Source organism: Pseudonaja textilis, chromosome 1, assembly GCF_049901715.1.
Source record: "Pseudonaja textilis isolate UNSWEBS1 chromosome 1, rPseTex1.2, whole genome shotgun sequence".
NCBI lineage: Eukaryota > Metazoa > Chordata > Lepidosauria > Squamata > Elapidae > Pseudonaja > Pseudonaja textilis.
In genome coordinates, this window is record NC_141990.1 from 331,381,225 (window position 1) to 331,405,762 (window position 24,538).

Genomic DNA, 24,538 nt, shown 5'->3' on the forward strand with positions numbered 1-24,538 from the left:
ACGGAAAAGAAATTGGCATCCATCAAAAATGCCCCAAGACCCAAAAATAAAACAGACCTTCAAGCCTTCCTGGGACTCATTAACTTTTATAACATTTTCCTACCCCAGAAGGCGACTGTTGCTGAACCCCTTCATAGACTCCTCGATAAAAGGGCCTCCTGGATTTGGGGACGACGGGAGGAACATGCCTTCCAACGAATAAAGGACCTTCTCACTTCAGATGCAGTGCTAATACAATATAACGAAACACTCCCATTAACTGTTACTTGTGACGCCTCACCTTTTGGGGTGGGGGCCATCCTGAGCCACGTCCTACCAAATGGCACCGAAGCACCAATTGCATTTTTTTCGAGAACCTTGTCAAAGACAGAAAGAAACTATAGCCATCTAGACAAGGAAGCCCTTGCAATTGTATCTGCGATCAAAAGTTTCCACAAATATGTACATGGGAGATTGTTTTCCATCATCACAGATCATAAACCATTACTTGGCATCCTGGCAGGCGACAAACCTACTCCACACATTCTATCCCCCAGAATGACGCGGTGGTCAGAATTCCTAGCCGCTTACGACTATCAACTGAGGCATCGCCCTGGAAAATCTATTCCCCACGCAGACGCCTTGAGCCGCTCTCCACTACTCGAACTGCAAGATGACCCAGCTCCCACGCTACCAATACTACAAATTGAGACAATTCCCTCACCTCCACTAACTGCGCAGGACATCGCCCTTGAAACCAAGAAAGACTCATGTTTGGCATGAGTTCTTGGCTGGGTGGAGAGGGGATGGCCAGAAAACGAGCCCAAGGAAACCTTCAAACCCTTCAAGAACAGACAAACAGAACTTTTCTCACAAAGAGGGTGCGTATTATGGGGAGACCGAGTGGTCATACCAGCTAAACTACAAAAAAAAGTCCTACAAATGCTACACGATGGACACCCGGGCATCGTGCGTATGAAAGTGCTGGCGAGGAGCTACGCCTGGTGGCCAGGTATAGACAAACAAATTGAAACCTGGGTTGCCTCCTGTAACAGATGCCAATAAAACCGCTCAGCCCCACCAAAAGCTCCACCAGCAGAATGGGAAACACCCAGAGGTCCCTGGTCGCGTATTCATATTGACTTTGCGGGACCTACTAAAGGACACACTTTCCTAATAACAGTAGACGCATATTCTAACTGGCTCGAGGTTAATAAAATGAAAACAACCACTACAGATGCAGTCATCAAGAAATTAAACAGACTCTTTGCAACACACGGCCTACCCAATGCCCTGGTATCTGACAATGGGCCCCAATTTACTGCCTTAGCCTTTGAACAATACCTTGCAGACTGGGGCATCTGACACGCACTAACATCGCCGGCTCATCCAGCGGTGAATGGTAGGGCTGAATGAATGGTTCAGTTCACAAAGAAAACACTACAAAAAATGGAACAAGGAAACATCCACAATAAAGTCACTAGGATGCTCCTTCTCCAGCACATCACACCTAACAGCATGACTAACAAGAGCCCAGCTGAACTCCTGATGGCCAGGAAACTCAGATCGCCTCTAGACCGGTTACACCCTGCTTACACCCCGGAAAAACCCCTGGGTTCCAGCAGCAAACACCGCGCCTTTAAGGTAGGAGACCTTGTATTTGCAAAAAACTTTTCAGAGGATCCCCTGTGGATTCCTGCTCAAATAACTCAAGTCACGGGCCCCCCGCTCCTACTGCCTACTGACCACTGATGGCAGAGTGTGGAAAAGCCACATTGACCAGCTACGCTCCAGACTGACCACAACTTCCATCAGCGACCACAACCTCAACACCGGGGGGAGGGGAAGCCGTGAGTCCTGTAATAGAACCAACACCTGTCCCATCAGAACTAACCCCAAGATCACCACATCATAGCTTACAATACTTACCAACTGTAGTTGAACCTGGGCAAACGAACACTTCACCTAGAAGCAGCAGCCAAGCAGGTTCAGCGAGCCCGGGGAGCCATAGCAGTAGCAACGAAGCTGATGACCCAATCACCCCGAGTTCACCAGAGGAGAGTCACAACTATGACACCGGTTCACCATTCCAGCTAGATCCAGCAAGCAGTCCATCTGAACCCGAAATTGAACACGGACAATTGGAATTACGCAAGTCAGGTAGACAGGTACAAAGACCCGCCTACCTGCGAGATTACATAACCCCGCCCCTTAAACAGAACCGAGACGGGAGGGGTGTTCCGGACTAGCAGGCTCAAAAGCCTGCAACTCTGATTGGCCCGCTAATAGCGGATCGTGATTGGTCACCTCAGACTGATCCGATTGGCTAGTAAACAGGCTGCCGCGATTGGCCCAGCCAAGTGCGGCAAACTCAAATCACTGTCATTGGCTGCCCAGCCGCAGCCAGCCCTATATAAGGGGCTGCTGCGGCTGGGATAGTTCGCTCAGATCTGAAGTCACTAATAAAGAGCTGTTGTTGCTATCTGAGTCTTGTCTCCGTTCTTGGACCCATCCTCCCAGATCTAACAATTAATACAAGTTTTTTCTTAATTTTAGAAGAGGCAGAGTCCAGTTCTGTGGCATGTTATTTGTGGCAATGAAGAGACTTTATCTTTATCTGTACACAGCTTAGTTTAGCTTAGAGAGGGCTGTAAAGCACTGTAAATCGGTATATAAGTCTAAGTGGTATTGCCATTCTCCAAAGCACCTGAGGGCAGGGCAAGAAGCAGTGGATGGAAACTAATCAAGGAGAGAAGCAACCTAGAACTAAGGAGACATTTCCTGACAGTTCGAACAATTAATCAGTGGAACGACTTGCCTCCAGAAGTTGTGAATGCTCCAACACTGGAAGTTTAAAAAAAAGATGTTGGATAACCATTTGTCTGAAGTGGTATAGGGTTTCCTGGCTAAGCAGGGGGTTGGACTAGAAGACCTCCAAGGTCCCTTCCAACTGTGTTATTCTATTCTGTATGAACCACTGTCTCACAAAAGATAACCACTTCTTATGTCCGATACATTCTAAAATACCTGATTAAATAAAATGGTTATCTTTTAAATACAGCAACAACAATCATCTGCAAGTAAAGTAGATCTCCTTTATGTCAGTCCCCCTCGTCAAAGGCACTGCTTGGCTTGGACAGAAAGCAGGCAGCTGTTGCTGCTGTCAATTGGCCTTGCGCTGGAGCAGATCTGGCTAATTCTCTCCCTGGCTCCCCGCTGCCTTCTCTCAGCTGATGACTTTGACAAAGCCCTTGCTTGCTGCTTCCTCCACTCGCTCTGGGTCGGAGCTCCAGACGAGTTGCCTTTGTCTGTCCTCCACTTTTCCCCGGGCAATCCAGACGGAGACGGGCTTCTCCATGGCCGACTCTCTCCTCAATCATTCTTGGCCGTCTTTCTCCAGGAGGTGGATGAAGAGATGGTCCTTCAAGAGAGGTAATGTGACAAGGGCTCATGTTTGGGGACGGCTGTCACCTAAGGGACAGTGAGGCAGAACAGGCTGACTTGCCTATGGATTCCACAACCCCTGAGAAGCGGTTACCCTGAGGGGAAAGTGGGCCCAATGTAAATATTTGGCTGCGCTCTTCTTCCCAAGTGATTTACACCTTGAGTATATTTGGTTCAGCCATGGCTCTTTGGACATTTACCTTTTTATGTGTGTGTGTGTCTACTGTATATGTATAAAGGGGAAGCTCTGCTCTTCGGGGTTGATTTATCCATAGAGGGAGATTGTGGCCTTCCAACAGAGTCTGGCTTAATAAACAGAACAAAAGTCTATTACTTACAGAACCAAACTTTTAGAGTGCTTGTGAAATTTTCCGAAAAGTAATAGCTGCTGTTGAGGGCGACTGGGAGGCAGATATTCTCCTTCAGGTATTTACCTATGGTTCCATCTACTTGTTTTTACTTTATTTTTCTCTAGGACGGGTATGCCTGTGTATCTCTGACATTTAAACCTCAGATTGGCCACATATATGGGTTTCAAACATAGGATATATTTTTTCCCAGAGCTGTGGTGCTGTTTTATAATTGCTTCCGCCCGCATACACATACATTGGAGCTTCTCCAGACTGTCATTTTGTTTAGTACAAGAGTCACAACCTTTTATGGTTCCTACCAGGATGTGTGATAGGCAATTGCAGAATATATTTAACGTCTCTTAGAGCAAACAGTATTCTTTGGGGACAGTTTGCTTTTTGCAATCTTTAGGACTGTGTTCTTCCTGTGTCAAACTGTACATAGATCAATGAGCAAGAGGTGCACCTAGTCTTATATTATTTGGCATGATATATGGTGGGTGTCAAGGAATAATATTCCTGCCTGAGTTCCCATGATAGATGTTCTCTGTGAAGGAAGGTTACCCTTTGAGGTTTTAGCTGACTGGCCGATTCTGATTGGTGTCATTCAAACCCAGATGAAAATTAGAGATTAAGTATCTATTTCATTCTCTAAACAGAGATGGGAGGCTAGGATGTCCTCATAATAGGTCAGTCACATCTCTCATGTTCTTCTTACTTCTACACCTCCCCAGACATGGATGTGGGGATAAACTGGGTTTCCACCAAATCACAATTAATGAAATTTTTAAAGTGTTGTAATTGAAAAGATGCCTTTGATATTGGTCAAAATGGCTGTCAACTAGAGTTAGTTGGCTGAGTCATTTGATGTCGGAGTGAAGGCTAAGGTATCTATGATTAGTCGAAGATGGGGTGTAGCATGGTATGAGATTGAGAAGTCATTTGACTTTTAAGATATTGTGAATTTTCTTCTAATTCCTCTCTGCCTGTAACCTTGTTTAGTTGAAAAAAAAAAAAGACTGTCCTATTTTTTTCCAGTGAGATTGATGACTGAGGGAGGCTTTGAATGTGGACAGTTTAATCCTAGTTTGTTCTGGCAGACTGAAATGAATCTGCACGGCAGACTTCTTGGAAGCTCACTGTATTGAATAAATGCAGCTATTTGCTTAGGTTCAGTGAATTCTGGTTAAACAGAAAATTGGTCAGTTTAATAAGCAAGTGAAGCGTGTTGTGTTAATGTAGCGTGTATAGATAGCCCTCAAGTTATGACTGGTTGCTTAGCTTGCTTACTGCCAAAAATGGTATGTATGAGGTTTTGAGGTTCCTATGCCCCCCACCCCCGCAGTCATGTGACATTTCAGGTGCTTGGCAACTGGTCCATGTTTACAACTGTCTGCAGCTCACGTGTCTGCAATTTAGGACTTTTTGCTGAAATCTGGTGTTTACTTCCAGTTTTCAGCAAAAACCACCCATAGTGAATAATGGGGTTTGCTTAATGAGTGCGGTGCTCATTAAATAGCTGCCACAAAAAGACTCCCAAATTGGGTTGTTCACATAGGTGACCTGCTTAACAACCATCATGACTTATGACCATAATAGACAGGCTCTGCTATGATTGTAAGTTGAGGACTGCCTGTATTTAGAGAAAACCAAAATAACTATTCAACATCACTGACAATGCTACCATCCTTCAAAATGATCTTGATTATGTGTCTGAATGGTCAAACAGTTGGCAACTCCAAATCTCGACCAACAAATGCTCTGTCCTACACATTGGTAAAAAAAAAATCAATACACCAAATACAAGCTAGGCGGATATGACCTCACTGACGACCCTCACTCTTTCAAAGACCTTGTACTTCTCATATCGAATGACCTAAGCGTCAGAGCTCACTGCAACAGCATTGCCAAAAAGGCATTAAGAATTGTAAATCTAATCTTATGAAGCTTCTCCTCTGGTAATAATGATTTGCAAACTAGGACATGCATAATCTTTGCTAGACCAATACTTGAATATAGCTCCGCTGTCTGGAATCCGCACTGTATATCAGACATTAATACAATTGAGCAAGTCCAGAAGTATTTTACAAGAAGAGTACTACACTCCTCTGTTCGCAACAGAATACCCTACACCACCAGACTTGAGATTCTAGGCTTAGATAACCTTGAACTACGCCGGCTAAGGTTGGACTTAAGCATAGTACCTAAAATCACATTTTACAATGTCTTATCAGTTAATGAATATTTCAGCTTTAACCACAACAACACAAGAGCACACAACAGATATAAACTTAATGTAAACTACTCCAAACTTGATTGCAGGAAGTACGATTTCAGCAACAGAGTGGTCAATGTCTGGAACTCACTACCTGATTCTGTTGTCACCTGCTCAACCCCCCCACTCCTTTACCTTCAAACTAACCTCTATTGACCTCACCCCATTCCTAAGAGGTCTGTAAGGGGCGTGCATAAGTGCACAATTGTGCCTACTGTCCCTGTCCTATTGTCCCCAATTATTAGTTCCTATTTCATGTATTTAAACTTACGTTTATTCTTATTTCTATTATATTCTAAGTGTTTGACAAAATAAATAAATAAAATAAATAAATATATATTGTCCTACTTGCATCAATGAACCTGCAAGCTTGTGCAGGTATTTAAACAAATGTTTAAGACTGGCACATGAAGATCCCGGGACAGACTAAACATGTATGAGATAAAAGTCTATGGAGATTCTCAATCATCCAGGTCATGGTTGTCCCAAAGGTGCTTTTTTTTCAAGAGGCAACTGGACTTTCTCATCCAAGAAGCTTCTTCAGCTCTAACCCCACCATCCAGTCAGAGCTGAAGAAGCTTCTTGGACAAGAAGCAAAACATCTTCAAAGAAAAAATCAGAAAGTCCAGTTGCTTCTTGAAAAAAAAGCACTTTTGGGACATGTATGAGATAATCTGATTAATCAGGGATTAAACAGCCATCAACGTGTCAGTTGCCTTGGGAAAGAATCTGACTACAGTTGTTGTTGTTTTTTTAAATCGTCTTCACTTCTTTTAAAAGAAATCTTTAATTAGACAACTGTCTTTTTTTCCTGCATGTACAATGGCTCTGTGTAGCACACAGATACCAGTATTTTCAAAGCACGGTGAAATGCTCCATTCTACTCCCTTGCCTTTGAGTGTGCTCTCCTATCTTCTCATCACCATAAATAAAGGAGGAGGATGTCTGGCCTCTCCTTCCCCCTCCCCACCCATTCAGTGTTTTGGCAGAGTTTGTCTCTCTCCATGGTACCACCTGGAAATCACTCAGCCACTCTGAAGTAGGGCCAGACAGCCAAAGGGGAACATGCTGGGAGAAAGCGCTTGGCATCCCCATTGCTAGAGGCCTGCATATTGCCTAAAATGGTCTCCCTACGGCCCTCAGTGCTCTCCCCTCACAGAGCCACCTCTTCTGTGCACAACATGTTCCAGAGTTTACAGGGACTGATTTATTGTATTGAGGCTGGATTGTTTGAGGGAAGGTCAGATTTGAGGATAACCGTTGAGAACTCTGGGTGGGCCTAGGACACTCTGGGCAACAATGCTACTGGATCTGTTCCCAGATTGGAGTGTCACTTCAAACATGACTAGTGATGACAAGAAACTGTTATCTGGTTTTGTCTTTTGCAAGCAAGGGAGGAAACCTGGAGCAGCAGCAGCAGCCCTGATCTGAATCTAATTTAAGCTGTTCCCGCCTAACTTCTAGAATGTGTGTGTGGGCAGGCTTCACTCATTTGTCCAGATTTAAGAGCAAGTGCAAAGTTGGAGCAAAGCATGAAAACTGTGCACTGCATTTTAGACAACAGCTGTTTGAAGTAAATGCACTGGCAGAGCAGTGAAGCTTTCCAAGACTAAAGCAAGGGTTTACAAACTTGGCAAGTTTAAGACTTGTGGACTTATATAACTGGAAGATGATTTTATGTTTTTATGTTTTGTCTGTATATGTTAGTCTTAAAAAATAAAAATCTTTTATATATATAAAAAAAAGACTTCAGGACTTCAACTCCCAGAATTCCTGAGCTAACAGGGCTGGAGGGGGAATTCTGGGAGTTGAAGTCCACAAGCCTTAAAGCTGTCAAGTTTGAAGACCCCTGACCTAAAGCGTCAAAGTGACTCTCTTAAGTTACTTGGCAGGTTAATTTTTAAAAAGTAGAATGTGCCCAGGGTTGAACCTTCTAAAATTGCAAAGATTTGAATATATAAAATAAAGAATACTATAAATCTTTTAGCATACATTCTAGATTTTCACCAGGATGAATGCTTGATTTTAAAAATGTTTTTGGAAGTGCGTGCCCTGGTTTTTAGTGGGAGTTTATCAATAAGTATCAAATTAGTTGTTCAAGGTTCCCAATGTACATGGTAGCAAAACAATGCAACAGACTTGGAATAAGATTTGCTATGGGAAGAAAGTTAATTCCAAAAGAAAACGTAGAAACTACATTTCTACTACATGTCTAGATGAGGAATTGGCACTTCAGAAACAGTATGTAGTTTTTAGTGCAGTATGCTAAACAAAAGATCTCATACTGATAAAATCAACATTATCTCAATATTAGAACATTAACTAAGAGCTAATACTAATAATAGCAGATTCTACATTTCATTTCAACAATGAAATGTGGTATCAGAAGGATACTATAGGAAGAGTGAAGGCAAATGCTGTGTTTTTCCTACACCATTGCAGCTATTTCTGTATCCTTCAGCTGGTGGAGAGATAAGTGGCTGCTGCTTCCTCTGGCCCACAGCCTTTTTGTCTTGTAACTGGGTCCTTCTGCTCCTTTCACTCAGGGTCAGACTGCAAGCAAAGCGCAAGAGATTTCCCCAGCAATCACACTGATCCCACCTCAGGGTATAACAGCCCAAACACTTTGTCTCCATCCTTGATTGCCGAGGATGAGGTCTTCTTTGGCAGCATGGCAGAGGAGAGGGTGAGTACATTATTAACTACTTACTTACTACTAACTAACAGGACAAAATTGAGAGGAAGAAAATAACCCAGGTCTGTGCCATTCTCTGATCAGACTATAAACCACCATAGGTACTTAGGAAGGCGACCTAAGGATCCTTCCACTTATATGTATTTATGGAACCATTTTCTTTTGCAACTACGTGGCATTAGAGGAACAACCCTTTCAAGATGGTAATTCCAAAAAGCCCTTAAATTCTCACTTCAGTCAGAACTAGGTTTCTTCCATGAGCTGTACAGATATATTTTTTTTCTCCTTCTTGATTGGTGAGTGATTTCCCACGTGGTGGAACAATTTTATGGAGCACCTGTTCTTACTGTTTACTGTATGTATCTAAAGCTGCAAAGTATTATTTTCAGCAGTGGAAATTTTGTTTGTGAACTTCTTGATTTGAAACTGTCTCCAGACATTGGGCGTATTGTTCTAAGAAAAGCTCCAGAATTCAGTGACACATTTCGTAGCTAGTGTGCAGAAGGTCACTAATTCATTCAACTGCAGGTTAGAATAAAAATCACTTGAAGAGTTAGTACCACTTTATAATGCCTTGCTGAGACCATACCTGGAATATTGCATCCAGTTTTGGTCGCTACAATATAAAAAAAAGATGTTGAGACTCTAAAAAGAGTGCAGAGAAGAGCAGCAAAGATGAGTAGGGGACTGGAATGTGAAGAACATGTGAAGAACAGTTTTGGGAATTGGGTATGTCTGGTTTATTGAAAAAAAGGACTTGGGTTGACATGACATAGCAATGTTCCAACATCTAAGGGGCTGTCACAAAGAAGAAGGGCTCAACCAATTCTCCAAGGCACCTGAAGGCAGGACAAGAAGCAATGAGTGGAAATTAACCAAGGAGAGATCCAATCTCAAAATAAGGAGGAATTTCCTGACAGTTAGAACAATTAATGAGTAGAATGAAGTTGGGAATGCTCCAACAGTGAAGATTTTAAAGAAGAGATTGGACAACCATTTGTCTGAAATGATATGGTTTCCTGCCTGAACAGGGGGCTGGGCTAGAAGATCTCCAAGGTCCCTTCCAAGTATTTTATTCTGTTGCCAGCATCTCTAGTAAGAAAGGGAGTTGGATGAAACAATGTGAAAAGACCTGTTCTACATATGCTGATCTGGAGAATCAGAGAAGATAATGCCCAGACAACAAATGGACTGTAGATAAGTCACAACAAAAATCAGTTTAAAAAGAAGTCTCTAATGAACACCAAGACATTTTTAATATGCAGAAGATTCAAGCATTAAGCCTAAATAACAGGGCTGTGATTTTAGATCAAAAACTTGCCAGAGGTTATATATGTGTGCTTTCTTTAAAGAAATTGACACAACCATCTTTGTATCTTTTTGTATCTTAGGTAATTTTATCTCAATTACTCAGTTTTCAGTCTGTACAAATACCTTCCTATATAAGTTTGGAAAAACTCCATTTAGAAACATTTTCTAAAGTGAGACAAGAATATTGTATGAAATCCTCCAGGTTCAAAGAAGAAAAAAGCCACATTTGCAGGGGGTGGGATTTGTTTTAAAACTTACCTTCTGCTTTCTGGTTGCATGCAATATATTGGTCTAGCCATGGTTTGCTAATCATGATTTATCAATTAAAGCACAAATAGGTGGATTCACCCATGCTGAATATTAACCACAGCCTGTGAATCAAAACTATAGAGTCTGGTTTTACTAAGCCAAATGTTTACAAATGCTTTATGGTTAGCATGATGAATGAATTTAATCTATGATAACACTAAACTATATTCAAATAGGATCCAGAAAGGCAGAAGCACAACCTATATTGTGCTAGGTATTACACAACTGAAAAATAAATACTATCAGAAGAAAGAATTACCTTTTCTTTTATACAGCTATTGCTTATTATTAAATCTTCTTTGTACAAGTCAAGGTAATGTTTCTGTCCCCTATTTCCCACACCACAGCCAAGGAAGTGGGTTGAGCTGAGAGAGAATGACTGCCCCAAAGTCACCCACCCAGCTCTCGTGGCTAAGGTGGGACTAGAACTCACAGCCTGCTGGTGATTGGCCCAAAGTCACCCAGCCAGCTTTTATGCCTAAGGGAGAACTAGAACTCACCTTCTCCCAGTTTCTAACCCAACAACTTAACTACTAAACCCTCTCTCTGTCTTTCTATGTATCCATCCATGCCTGACCTCCCTTGACGTATTTAATTATTTGTTTGTTCTCTCCCTCCCATTGGCAGGAAGATGCTTCTTCTCCAGAACAGGACACACTTCCATGTATTGTTGACAGCAGCACAGAAGATCTGCTCTCTATAGACTCTGCTCTCCAGGGATCAGAGTACTATAAGGACCTGGAATTTGCTGCACCTACAGAGTCAAATAGTAACATGGGCTTGCAGCTTGATTGGACATCACAGGAAATTCCTGGTTCTTGCTCATCAGCAAAAAATTCCACAGGTTGTGAGGAGATGCTTGCCAATTCTCAGACTTTGGATACACCGTCCAGTTTTGAAATGGCACATCACTACTTGGAGGAGGTCCATGCTTGTCCATGCAGTTCTGGGGATCAGGGGAGCTTTGTCAAAAGTGAGCAGGAAGAGACACTGCATGGTGAGGAAGGCTTTCCAGTTTTGACCAGGTCTATGTCTACCTCACGGCGGCACAGCTGGGAAAGTCTTCAGTCTCCAACAGATGCCCAGCGTAGGTGAGTCTATCCTAGGAATGGGAAAGTTGAAAAGATTAATATTGGAATTGCTTGAGTAAAACTAAACATTCTAGTTCCACCATTCTTTCTTTGGACTTCTCTTTGCTTTTCCACATGCAATAATGAGACGATATACCTAATTTAAGCAAAAGAATGTGAACGAACTACTTTAAAAAGGTAACAGCCACAAATGTATCCATTTATATTCCTCCTTCAATTTTATAAACAGTTCAAGATCGCAACTACCTATTACTCCTTCCTCCTCCTATTTTTCCCACAACAACCACCCTGTGGAGGTGACTTGTACTGAGAGAGAATGAGTGGCCCAAAGTCATCCAGCTGGCTTTCATGCTTAAGGCGAGACGAGAACTCACAGACTCCTAGTTTACAGTTTGGTGTCTTTAACCATTCAACCAAACTGGCTACTACTGCAAATTTTTAGGCAATTATTCAGGCATGAGGACTATGCTTTATACAGGTTCATAAAATTTTCATACGGTTGCCTCAGCTGTGCTCTAAGTGAGCAACATTTTCTGGAGTTGCTTTGATCAAGGGAAGCTTATTTTAATTCTGAGCTGCTCTTAAGATGCTATTGCTTTTCAGGTAAAATAGAGTTTCAAATAGCCAATCTAGGATCTATGGATTATAGGAAAATACTTTCAATAAAGTATGTATGTATGTATGTATGTATGTATGTATGTATGTATGTATGTATGTATCAGTGGTGGGATTCAGTTTTTTTTACTACCAGTTCTGTGGGCATGGCTTGGTGGGCATGGCAGGGGAAGGATGCTGTAAAATCTCCAGTCAGAGGTGGGGATTTGCCGGTTCTCCAAACTACTCAAAATTTCCGCTACCGGTTCTCCAGAATTGGTCAGAACCTGCTGAATCCCACCTCTGGTATGTATGTATTGTATGAATCCCAGCCAGCTGTATTTCCAAACTCTTTTCAGACTGGAATAAAGGCTTTCATATTCAAAATATTCTTTTGAGGGCATAATGATAAAGCAAGATATTTTTCTGAAATTATTCTGTGAAATCCCTGATGCTCTCAGAGCTTGGCTGTCTGAAGACTTTTCATTACCCAACTAGGTAACATCATCTGTGCTAGTAAGTGTGGCTTTTGCTCCCCATTTATACACTTGTGTGGCTGTCTTTGTGTGAGTGTCATTTTCTCCGTTGTAGTTCTTTGATTACGATATTGTTTTCTGCTTGATTTTTTTTGTCCGGTGTTAATCCCTGCATATCTGCATGTTGGCTGATGGAGAAGCTGTTTTCTGTCTGTTTCCTTCTTAGCTTTTATACTGTCCCTTTTGAATGGTGTTTGGTGTATCTCTGTTGATGGCTAATTTGCCTGAGCGTCAAGCTTCCAGGAATTCCCTAGCATTTTTGGATTTGGCTTGATGTAGCACTTTCCTAAAGGTTGAGTTTTTCCATATGTTATGAGATTAAGGGGTTTTAATTGTGTCTTTTGACTTTTAATTGGTGTTCATGGATGTGCTCTGTCACTCTTCTACCTATCTAGCCAACATAATGGCTGTTTACATTCTTACACTGGATGTTGTACATGACGTCTGGTTTTTTTTGTGTGTGTGCTATGGTTGTAATACTGTTGGTTCTGATATATTGTTGATATATGGCAGTATTATTCTTTTCATAGCCTAAGTTGGATGTGCTTTACTGGGTTGAATGCTTAGTACTAGACTCAGTTTACATCTATTGGAATAAATCCCCAAGAAGATCTTGTGGAACCCATAATCTGCTTGTTCTTAAATCACCACAAGATCTTGTTCATTTTAATGAGTGGCAAGTGTCTGCAACCTGGTGCTTTCCAAATGTACTTTCATGATCATGTTCCTGCTGGGAGCTGCTGGATTATGTTAAGGGTGATATATATTATATTGCTTGAATGATATGGTCTAACATCACTTATACTTCATTGCCGAACAGAGATCTGAATTTAGTTGCCTGTCTGGAGCGAATAACTTGCAAATATTGGTTTTGAATACAAGAAACATGGAGTTTCAAACTCCCTTAGTCATGTAGCTCATTGGGTGATAATTATATCAGTCACTCTACCCCTTCTGTTAATTAGACCTAGAATATAAAAAGAATAAAATGTAATAAAAGATACATTTTTTTTCTTCCTAGTGTTTTCTCCCAAGTGTGCAGGGTTCACTTTTTTTTCCTGGATCGACCAAGTATTGATGCAAGAAACAGTGTTGTATGCAAACTAAGGACACAAATGTGTTCTGTGGTCATAAACTAACTTAATTTCTGCATAAGGGATTTAGAATATCTCCTAAAGTTATCCAACTATTGTTGTGCCAAAATAACAGTACGGCGGACAAGCTTTATATCACTTCAATAACAGCTACATGAGGCTATGAACTTGTTAGTAAGTTGTTAGTGAGGAAATGAACACTGTGGTTTTGCAGAGCTTACTTTACTAAACACACAGAATTTCCAGAAGATTTTCCTTTTAATCTAAGAACTCGTATCTCAAAAGACTTATATTTTGATTTACCTAGCCTACAAAGTTCGTTTGTAAAGCATTTCATTTTATTTGGACCACTTCAGCTTTTGCAAAACTTAATTCTGATTTTCTGAATACCCAAATTCTGGCTAGTATCAGCTACTAAAGTGCCTCTAACAGATATTTGCAGCATGCCTTTCAAAAGGAAAAGGGGCTGTCTAAAAAAATCAAAATTGCTATCACAACTATAAGAGAAAAAGCTGTCAGGTGATGAGTTAGAATATTTTGTTTAATTTGGGGGTGTGCAATTAACACTGGGCATTCCTTTTCAATGACTCAGCTGTAATGATGTTGTGAGTAGATGTCTCCTTATTTCACTGCCAACTCTGAACAAGCAATATTGATTTTATAGCACAGCCAAAAGAGGGGTTATTTCAAACTCTCTCCTCCTTATAAGGTGCCTGAGGAATTATCTGATCTTGGGCTCTTGGCAAAGCTTTCTGTCATGGGCACTGGACATCTCCTGTGGCTAGGCAGACTTTAGGCCAGGTATAAAAGTTGGGGGTGTGAGGTGGGAGGAAGGCCAATCAAGTTTCGGAGTTGTGCCTCTTGAGCTCCTCCATCAACTCTTAAAAGATGTTCTTTAAGAAAAAAATAGAAATAACAACATGATCTTATATTACTTGTTAGAAGAACATGCCAAAAACATCAATTCTCAATTGGTGTCCCAACAGCCTGTGTTATTTTTGTGAATATGCTATAAAAGCAGTGTAAATAAATTTGACAGGGAACTTGGCATCTTTACTCAGTTTAAGCAGTCCGAAAGAAGTTTATATACTTATTCTGCATGCAATAATTTTGTTGAAACTTTAAAGAGTTTTATTTGCAAAGAAGAAGGGTCAGCTAAGGAAGAATATCCCAAAAGTGCATATCAAAAGGCAGCTGGATTTTCTTGGTTTCTTCTTCAAAATATTTTGCTTCTCTTCCATGAAGCTCCTTCAATTCTTCAGTTGCCTTTTGAAATGCACCTTTGGGACAACCATGACCTGGATGATTGAGAATTTTCATAGACACTAAGTATGAATACTTTAATAGGTATGTTAAGACTTATTGGGTGAGGCAAATGCATTAAATATCAAGGTAATAAACAAAAATATAATCAATTAAAATTAGTTTTCTGTAACCTAATTCACAGCATGCTTGCTTAACTTAACTTACTCCACCAGAACTCTCAGACAGGAGTAAAAATTTTCTTCTCTTTTCTTTTTGTAGCTAATGAATTTTCAAAGTTGTTCAGGATACTACTATAAGAATAATATTACTATAATAATTGAAGAAATACAGCAGGAAAAAACCCCCAAATAAATTACACTTAATCAAAACATAGCAACATAGAATCTATTTTCCACACTTATTGTAAAAGGGGTTCCTGGAATGCTCAATTGTGCATTTTAAGGCATCACTACAAAAAAAAAAAGAGAAAACCCCTTAAAAATGTCTTAGGTCTGGTAGAGAGTTAAGACTGTTGTGTCCTTGAAATGTTTCTTCTGTTGTGATCCAATTTTATTCCCCATCAGGCTCAGTCTGGATGCATCAGAGCTAGGGAGTGACACAGAAAGGGAGGAAGAAAAGGAGAAGAGTCTCCCTGATTTCTCCCCACCTCTGTCTTGGTCAGGACTAGAAACTTGGAGTGCTAGCAGTGTGATCAAAGTGGAAGATGAGGCTTTGTGCCAAAACCTGGGCCTTGTGGAAAAGCCTGGGAATGTGGTAAGTCTTGGTGGTTTCGTTAGCTGCTCTGCATTATGGAGTGGATATAGCACTCACCTAAGTTGGCGATAAAAGCACGGCCAGATTAGCTGTTTGCTTCAATCAGCTGCTTCAAATGCCTCCCGCCAAAAGCTAATTAACATCATGGCTTGAGGCTTTACCAAAATATATTTATGTGTGTCAGGTAACTCAGACCTGGTAACATAACTATTCAAAGAAGATACTAAAACTTAATGCAGAAAAGGCCCAGGTGTAACCTTCTGCATCTCCAGGTAAGGATTAGTTAGCAAGTAACAAAGGTCCTTTGCCTGTCTAATATGTAAAAGTGCTGTCGGTAAAAAGACAATCCAGGCTAAGTAGACTGATGAGCTGATCTGTGAAACAGACAGCAATTTATTTTTGAATTGAGACCTCATTTTCTCCCAGCGTTGGAAAGTTGCAAGGTGGTACAAAATAAAACAGAACAACTAAACCAAACAGAACTAAACCGCCCCAACAAGACAATATTGTAAACCAATCCAATTAGACCTCAGTATTTTTAACATGAAAGCAAACAATCAACACTGATCCATTTAAAACACTACCCTGAAACAGAACCAAGTGTATATAATTTGAAACTGTGGCTAATCTCAGGCGTTCCTCGAACCAATCAGATTGCGGTCTGGGTGGACCAATCAGAATGCGAGTCTTCAAGAATGTTAATACAGAACAAAAACACTACCCTGAAACAGAACCAAGTGTATATAATTTGAAACTGTGGCTAATCTGGAAGTGTCTGCTGAATATAAATAGGGTGGAACAAGCAAACTCCTCTATTAAGTAAAAAGACACGTAAACGTCTTCAAATTTTCACAATCACGAAAAGAGATGATTTCAGAGTTGTGGGTTCAGGTCTCTCAAGGTGTAGAACTTGCAAATGAAAACCGAAGGCAGGATGCCCTGGAGGCTGTGTAGGTCTGGATGGGAAAAACAGGCTTCAATTGAATTTAGCAAGACTGAATGGGCTTTGGGTGTTTAGGATCTTCTGGGTCTGGGTTTCACCCTATTTAGTACTGGAGGGGCCCCAAACAGATCCTGTATGTAATCTGGACATCCTTCTGGATTTACAATTCAAGGAACAGGTAGCAATCAGGGCCAGGAGGATTTTTGCACAATTTTGCATTGTGCATCACAGTTGTGCCTGTTCCTGGATTGTGAGGCTCTGCTCACAGTTATCATGCCAGCTCCTCCTTCAGAGTCCCTAATAAATATACATCAAGCAAATATTTACATCTCTGAGCATAGAATCAATAAATGGGTGCAAGGTCAGCTGGTCTTCAAAGGCGGCAGGTGAAGTTAACTGGAGAAATCTGGAAGCCCAGAAGACAATTTGGGAGAAAGAATGGGGGGATTTAAAGTGTCAAATAGGTATGTTAAACTTTACAAAGGTTTAACACATCTATTTTTCACTTTTTTAGGCAACAAACTATGCTGCCAAAAATGATGGTTTGCCATTAAATCTGAGGTGTGTTCTAATAGGTGCCAAATGGGGGGCTGCCTACTCCTGTACTAAAAGGACAAAGTGAACAGGGTGTCCCAGGGTTCAATGAACACATTAGCATTACATCATCTTAAACAAAGAAGGGGCCAAGGGCTGACTGTTGTGGAGATCATGAGTTAGTCATGTTCACATTCCAAGTTAAGCTCGAGTGAAAGAAGAAAGCCAGTCACTTTCCACAATATGAGCCTGACCATATCTTGACCCACCATTTTCAAGGAGAACATCACAAATCACTTTGAAATTCAGAAACTCATTAATAAAGAAACAGTGGGATTAGATTAAGAAAGTTATTATGAGAAAAGACTGCCAAAGACCAAAAAGAAGAAGAAAACAAACTGGGTATTAGAACAGAGGGTAAAAATTACTAAGTGAACAGCAAAGAAAGACAGTTTTCAAGAAGGTATTTGACTAAAAACATTGAGAAAGCTGTTGGAAGAGGCAAAAAAGTGGTACAGGTAGTCCTCAAGTTACAACCACAATTGAGCCCAAAATTTATGTTGTTAAGTGAAAAATTTGTTAAGTAAGTTTTGCCCCATTTTACAACTTAAATAGGTTTAGCAACACTGTTACTATGTTCTTAATGAAAATATGTTCAGGGTTAAAGAGAGCAGTGCTAATGGGTTGCTCTCTTTCTTTTAGGATAGTGACAACAGTGGGAAGCGGCTGAGGTCTACTTCTGTCTCATGTTCCTGTGGCAATGTCGCCTCTCAACATGTATCCCAAGGCCTGGAAGTTTCGCTTCCAATCTCAGTGGGTTAGTAGCCTTCTTCAATTGCTTAGTTAATAGGTTTTCTGGAAAAGAGAGATGCTATCAGATGCAAAGATATGATGGGAATATTACTCTTGATGTAACACCTTCCTACAGAGGGACATCTCTTAACCCACAGCTAGAAATGGTCAAGCTAGAGAAATAATTGGAGGGAAGAAGCAAATTTAAAATTGAACACTTTCCATGCATTGTGCAAGGTGTAAATTCTTCAGCTAGAAAGTTAGACATGTTTTAAAGTCTTTTATTCTCTCTAAAAAAAAGAACAATCAATATGTTCCTGAGATATTACGTATAGTTTTATGTTTGTCTACTGGTAATGCACAAAAATATTAGAAAAATATATTTTAAAGAATGAACTTAGAATATAAATGTTCCTACAAATAGGTCAGGTAGCAGTCACTTGCATTTCATTTCTAATTTATTCAAAAATATTTTACACTACATTTGAGGGCTGCAACCAAGAGAGGAAATGTTTTTATCTGCTTTTGTCTTTGACAATGGGACTATTTTGCTTCCAGCTTTTTTGGGGGAGAGTAGTTAATATGCAGCTATAGCGTGGTTTGACTTTACTTAGTGTGATATTTGAACCTACACATAATAGTTTAATGTTATGTATGAACCAGACAGAGCCCTTTGGTTTATTCAAAGAATAATATTTTAAAAATCCTGGCGCAAACTATGTGGGAAGCTAGAGAACTGAAGAATGATTATAAGGTTCTTTTATATCCCAATCTTTTCAAAATTTCATTTTAGGGATTGTGCCACCTATGTTGGATATGATTCAAAAGGACCATGTAGCCCCAGAACAAGTGTAAGTGGCTGAATGGAAAAAGGATCCTTCTTCCCCTTGAAAATCTACCTCTTCTATCTGTAATCTAAAGAAACCATGTTCATTGTCCTAGCATTTTATCCTCTCCAGGGATATTGAGTTTAAATGATAATTTTCTACTTGAGTTGAATCCTGGGCATTTTTACATGTTTGTTGGACTGACACCTTTTTGTGGGGGGTTAAAGCATTTTGGTAGAAATTAAAAATAGATGAAACATATTCTTAGTTGTTTGTTGTAGTTTTGGAGCTCTAGGGGGAAGATAGCATTTGGGAAATGGCAACATTTTAGCAGCATTCCTGCTTGAAGTAGCTCTTCAGCAGAGAGGTAGGGAATTGCTCCTAAAAGTGTATCTGATTTAATTACATTTTCTAACAGGTTAATGGTTCAGGAGGTGCTGAAGGAGCTAGCACAGTATCATAGGTAAGTGTTCAAAATCATCATCCCCAAATGGCACCTAATATTCCCTTACATAATTATTGCCTGGTAGGTCCAGATTGACTCCTGCAAGTGATAAAATCCCCCTGGAAAAATATAGAAAACATTCAAATTATCTTAATAGAGAGGTAAAGAAAAATAGATTATTCTGGATTTTCTAAAATAACACCATATTTGACTGGGTATCTTTATTTCCAGGCAGTATACTGGAAGGCTGGTATTTAAAAGTTTTAGAATCAAGGCAGTTATAGTACAGCATTTTACCAATTCTTCTGTTTGATTAATTAATTATATTTAGGAACTACCATCGCCCTCACAGAGGGACTGGGTGGTGATGGTATACAAATAAAACATTAAAAGCATAAAAACAGTATATAAAATTTTAAAGAGGCAAGGAATAATAAAAAATAATTAAAAAGTGGGGGGAGAGCTTTCAGGGAGTCAAAATTAATGTCACTGTATCATGACAGGAAGTGACATAAGAATAGAAAAATGATGGCAGTTCCTATTATTGGATATCCTCACTGTAATTTAGATCAGCAGTTTGCTGCATCAGTATATTAACTTTTTAGGTTGCTTTTATTGTAATGCCTTTGTTTTTACTGTGTTTCCTTGCCAGTGCTAAACAGGTGTACTCACCTGAAGGTAAAAATGAAACCCAGCAAAACTTGACCTGGTTTGAATTCCTGTCTAATGAGTAAGTTACCTCATCTATGTGCATAATATTACATTTTTGTCCCTAATTCTGCTGTGATACAACAGAAATAAGGTATAGTGTTGACTATACGGGTAGTCCTTGACTTACAACTGTAATTGAGCCTGGAATTATGATCATAAGGCATTGTGGTCATAAATCAAGGCATATCATGTGATCAGACCCATTTTTTGACAGTTTTTGTGGCGATTATTATGCCAACAATGCAGTCATCAAGTGAATCCATTTTTTTTAATGGGTGTTTTCTGAAAATCGGAAGTAAATGTCAGAAACCAACAAAATGTTGTAAAACAGGGTCACATGACCACAGGGCATTGCAAATAGTCATAAAGGTTAGCTGGTTGCCAAGTTCCCCAAATGCAATTACACGACCATATGGGAGAGGTTGCAGCCATCATAACTTCAAAAACAGGTTGTACGTAGCTCTGGGGAGGTCTGTTGCAATTTCAAATGGTGTTTAAACAACCAATCATAAATCGAGGATTATTTGTACAATGATAGTGCTTATGGAAATATGGCATCAGTTCTGTATCTTTGCATTTCTTTGGTGTAGGGTTAAGAAGATTGTATAGCGGTTAAAGTGCTGAAATAGAAATCAGGAGACTATGAGTTCTAGTCTCACCTTAGCCATGAAAGCCAGTCGGATAACTTTGGGCCAGCTACTCTCTCTCGACCCAATCCACCTCATAGGTTTGTTGTGAGGCAGGAGGAAGCAGTGCCTCATATGCTCACCACCTTGGGTTATTTATAAACACAATAAAGGTGGGATATATCAGGCTCAGGATAGAGTTCTGCAGCTCTGCTGGTTGCTTACTTTATACAGGTAGCCCTCAACTTACAACATTTTATTTAGTGACCATTCAAAGTTACAACAGCACTGAAAAATGTGTCTTATGACCCTTTTTCACAGTTACGACATCTGAAGCATCCCCATGATCACGTGATCAAAATTCAGCTGCTTGGCAAACTGGTTCATATTTATGACCATTGCTATTGTATGTCCCAAGGTCAGGGATCACCTTTTGTGACTTTCTGACAAGCAAAGTCAGTGGGGAAGGCAGAGTCACTTAACAACAAGGTTGCTAACTTATCAACTGCAGTGATTCACTTAACAATTGTGGCAAGAAAGATTGTAAAGTACAGCAAAATTCATTTAACAAATGTCTCACTTAACAACAGAAAGTTTGGGCTCAATTGTGGCCGTCAGTCGAGGACTACCTGTAGTTTTTGGCACCAAGTAAAGACTTATTTTATAAGGTCTTTTTTAAACATGTGTTAGTTTTATACTGGATGAGATATTTAACACTCCTTATTTATTAATTTGGTTTTCCCTGCTTGTCATTTCTATTGGTTAAAATATAGCATATTTATATTCTGATAACTATTTTGGAAGCTTTTTGAATGGAAGACATAGAAATTAAATCATCTAAAACAGATTCCCTGTAGTTAAATGTCTTTATTTCCTTCTTTTCATCCTTCCCTACTTACCTTCAACAGGTGTGAAGAGAGTCCAAGGAATGACAAAACTGAAAAGGGCACCAAGGTGAAGCGCCGGCTGAGCAATTTGCGCAACCGTGTTACTGGCTCATGGCAGAAGGAGAAGGTGAGAGGGCTGTATATAAACTACTCGACACAATGAAATATGCAGTTTTATATCAGAAGTTTATAATGAAGATGTAATGAGAAAGAAGAATTAAACAGGAATTATGTCTCAAAGATAGAGCACATATTTTCTTTACAGAATGTCTCAGATTCAATCCCCTAACTTGCATTAGAACGATCAAATAAAAAGCATAGAAAAATCTCCCTGCTGTGGCCCTAGAGAGATCAAAGGAAAAAATACAAATATTCTAAAGGAACCAAAATGGTATTCCAAAAACTGAATTGGAAAGGAATATATTGTGAATGGACTTTTGATGGTATTTAGTTGTAAAAAATCTTGACATTATGGTACTTTCTGTTCTCTTAGGGTAAGAATAAAGATCGGGAGAAGGAGGCTGTGGAGGCAAAGGAACGAACACAGGCACTGCATGGGCATGAACTAGCACTAGGTGCCTTCTCTAATGGTACCTGTTGCTCTCTCTGTGGCAAAATCTTGCTGAACAAAACAGGGCTACAATGCCTGAGTGAGTAATTCCCTCCTGGTTCACAGTGTGAGACTCTTATCTCCTAGGTAGCTTGGCTTTACATTCTCTACTAAAAGAGTTCATGAGTTCTGCTTTCTTCCTCCCCCACTGACTATCTCAGATGTCATCCAATCTCTGTACAGGTAGTCCCTGACATATGACAACCATTTATGTTGTTAAGTGAGGCATTTGTTAAGTGAGTTTTGCCCCATTTTATGATCTGGCTTGCCACCACTGTTAAATGAATCACTGCAGTTGATAAGTTAGTTACCTGGATGTGAAGTGAATCTGGTTACCTGGTTGACTTTGCTTATCAGGTCGCAAAAGGGGATCACATGACCCTGGGACTCTGCAACAGTCATGAGTATGAGCCAGTTGCCAAGCATCTAAATTTTGATCATATGATCATGGGGATGCTTCAAAGGTTGTAACTGTGAAAAACAGTCATAAATCATTTTTTTCAGTGCCATTGTAACTTTGAACGGTCACTAAATGAACTGTTGTAAGTCAAGGACTATTTGTACTTAAAGTGGCCTCTTCCTAGTCTGACATTGCTCTGTACTGAAAGCATTTTTAATATTTAGTACACTTTTTTGGTTATGTGCATGCATATGCTTTATTCACTTGCAGGAAAAATTGTACTATATTCACTAACTTTTTAGCCTGTTGACTAAATTTTGATATACTGTGCTAAATGCCTTTTCTATTTATAAACTATGCTTCAATTTTAACTGTGGGGTACCACTGAACATTTCCTGAATGATTGGTTATCATTGACAAATAATCACTGGCCCTTTAAATACAATTCTACTGCAGACAAAATAGAATAGAATAGAATAGAATGGAATAGAATAGAATAGAATAGAATAGAATAGAATAGAATAGAATAGAATAGAATAGAATAGCTTTATTGACCAAGTGTCATTGGATACACAAGGAATTTGTCTTGGTGTAAATACTCTCAGTATACATAAAGAAAAGGTACATTTGTTAAGAATCAAGAATCATAACGTACAACACTTAATGATAGTCATAGGGTACAACCAACAATCAAATCATACTAGGAAACAGTCAATATAAATTGTAAGGATACAAGCAACAAAGTTACAGTCCTACAATCACAAGTGGGAGGGATGGGTGATAAGGAGTGATGAGAAGATTAACAGTAATAGTAGTGTACACTTTGTAAATAGTTGAACAGTGTTGAGGGAATTATTTGTTTAGCAGGGTGATGGCTTTGGGGAAAAAACTGTCCTTGTGTCTAGTTGTTCTGGTGTGCAGTGCTTTATAGCTTTGTTTTGAGGGAAGGAGTTGAAACAGTTTATGTCCGGGATGTGAGGGGTCTGTAAATATTTTCACAGCCCTCTTTTTGACACGTGCAGTATACAGGTCCTCAGTTGAAGGCAGGTGGGTTGTAATTGTTTTTTCTGCAGTCTTAATTATCCTCTGAAGCAGGGGTGGATTTCTACCGGTTCTGTCCTCCTCTTTAGAACCAGTAGCTCTGAAGAGCAGCAGACATAGAACCGGTTCTATGTCTGCTGATGTTTTTGCCCACCTGCCCACTCGGGCTCTTACTTGATCTTTATTTCCTGATTTTTCAACTTCAGCTGCCGAACAAGGCACAGCTGCAGTTAAAAAAACAAGAAAAGAGGGCTGTTTCAAAGGCTGCTTCTTGGGGCTGAAGCGTGCTAATGACATGCTAATGATGATTTACAGGCATACAGTGGCCAGGGAAGCTCCTAAATCGGTAGTTAACCTGTAGTATCCCACCCCTGCTCTCACGTCTGTGTCTGTCCTGTTGGGCTGCAGAACTAAACCAATTATAGAGGTGCAGATGATAGACTCAATAATTCCTCTGTAGAACTGGATCAGCAGCTCCTTGGGCAGTTTGAGCTTTCTGAGTTGGCGCAGAAAGAACATTCTTTGTTGTGCTTTTTTGATGATGTTTTTGATGTTAGGTGCCCATTTTAGGTCATGTGATATAGTAGAACCTAGAAATTTGAAGGTCTCTACTGTTGATACTGTGTTGTCTAGCATTGCAAGAGGTGGTAGTATGGGAGGGTTTCTTCTAAAGTCTACCACCATTTCTACCGTTTTGAATGTGTTCAGTTCCAGATTGTTCTGGTTACACCATGAGGCAAGTTGTATAACCTGTCTGTATGCAAATTCATCATTGTCTCGAATGAGACCAATCACTGTTGTGTCATCAGCAAACTTCAGTATTTTAATAGATGGATCGTTTGAGATGCAGTCACTGGTATATAGGGAGAAGAGAAGTGGAGATAGCACACAGCCTTGGGGGAGGCCCTGTGCTGATTGTTCAGGTATTGGATGTGATTCTGCCTAGCTTCACCTGCTGCTTCCTGTCTGTTATGTTAGAAAGCTTATGAACCACTTACAAGTGTGTTCAGGTACTGCTAGTTGGT

At 40.1% G+C, this 24,538-nt stretch overlaps 1 protein-coding gene across 2 annotated transcripts in view; it reads left to right on the forward strand.

The window, feature by feature from the left end:
- Positions 1–3,320: 3,320 nt before the first annotated feature.
- The window catches only part of ARHGEF18 (Rho/Rac guanine nucleotide exchange factor 18), a 70,542-nt gene continuing 49,324 nt past the window's right edge, over positions 3,321–24,538 (forward strand). For both annotated transcript variants that reach the window (XM_026698856.2, XM_087922845.1), the window contains exons 1-10: positions 3,321–3,411; positions 8,595–8,734; positions 10,991–11,454; positions 15,508–15,697; positions 17,877–17,991; positions 18,760–18,817; positions 19,212–19,256; positions 19,891–19,968; positions 21,484–21,589; positions 21,956–22,112. In XM_026698856.2, the coding sequence (XP_026554641.2) occupies positions 3,336–3,411; positions 8,595–8,734; positions 10,991–11,454; positions 15,508–15,697; positions 17,877–17,991; positions 18,760–18,817; positions 19,212–19,256; positions 19,891–19,968; positions 21,484–21,589; positions 21,956–22,112 (1,429 nt within the window). In that variant the 5' untranslated portion in view covers positions 3,321–3,335. The remainder of the gene's footprint in view (positions 3,412–8,594; positions 8,735–10,990; positions 11,455–15,507; positions 15,698–17,876; positions 17,992–18,759; positions 18,818–19,211; positions 19,257–19,890; positions 19,969–21,483; positions 21,590–21,955; positions 22,113–24,538) is intronic.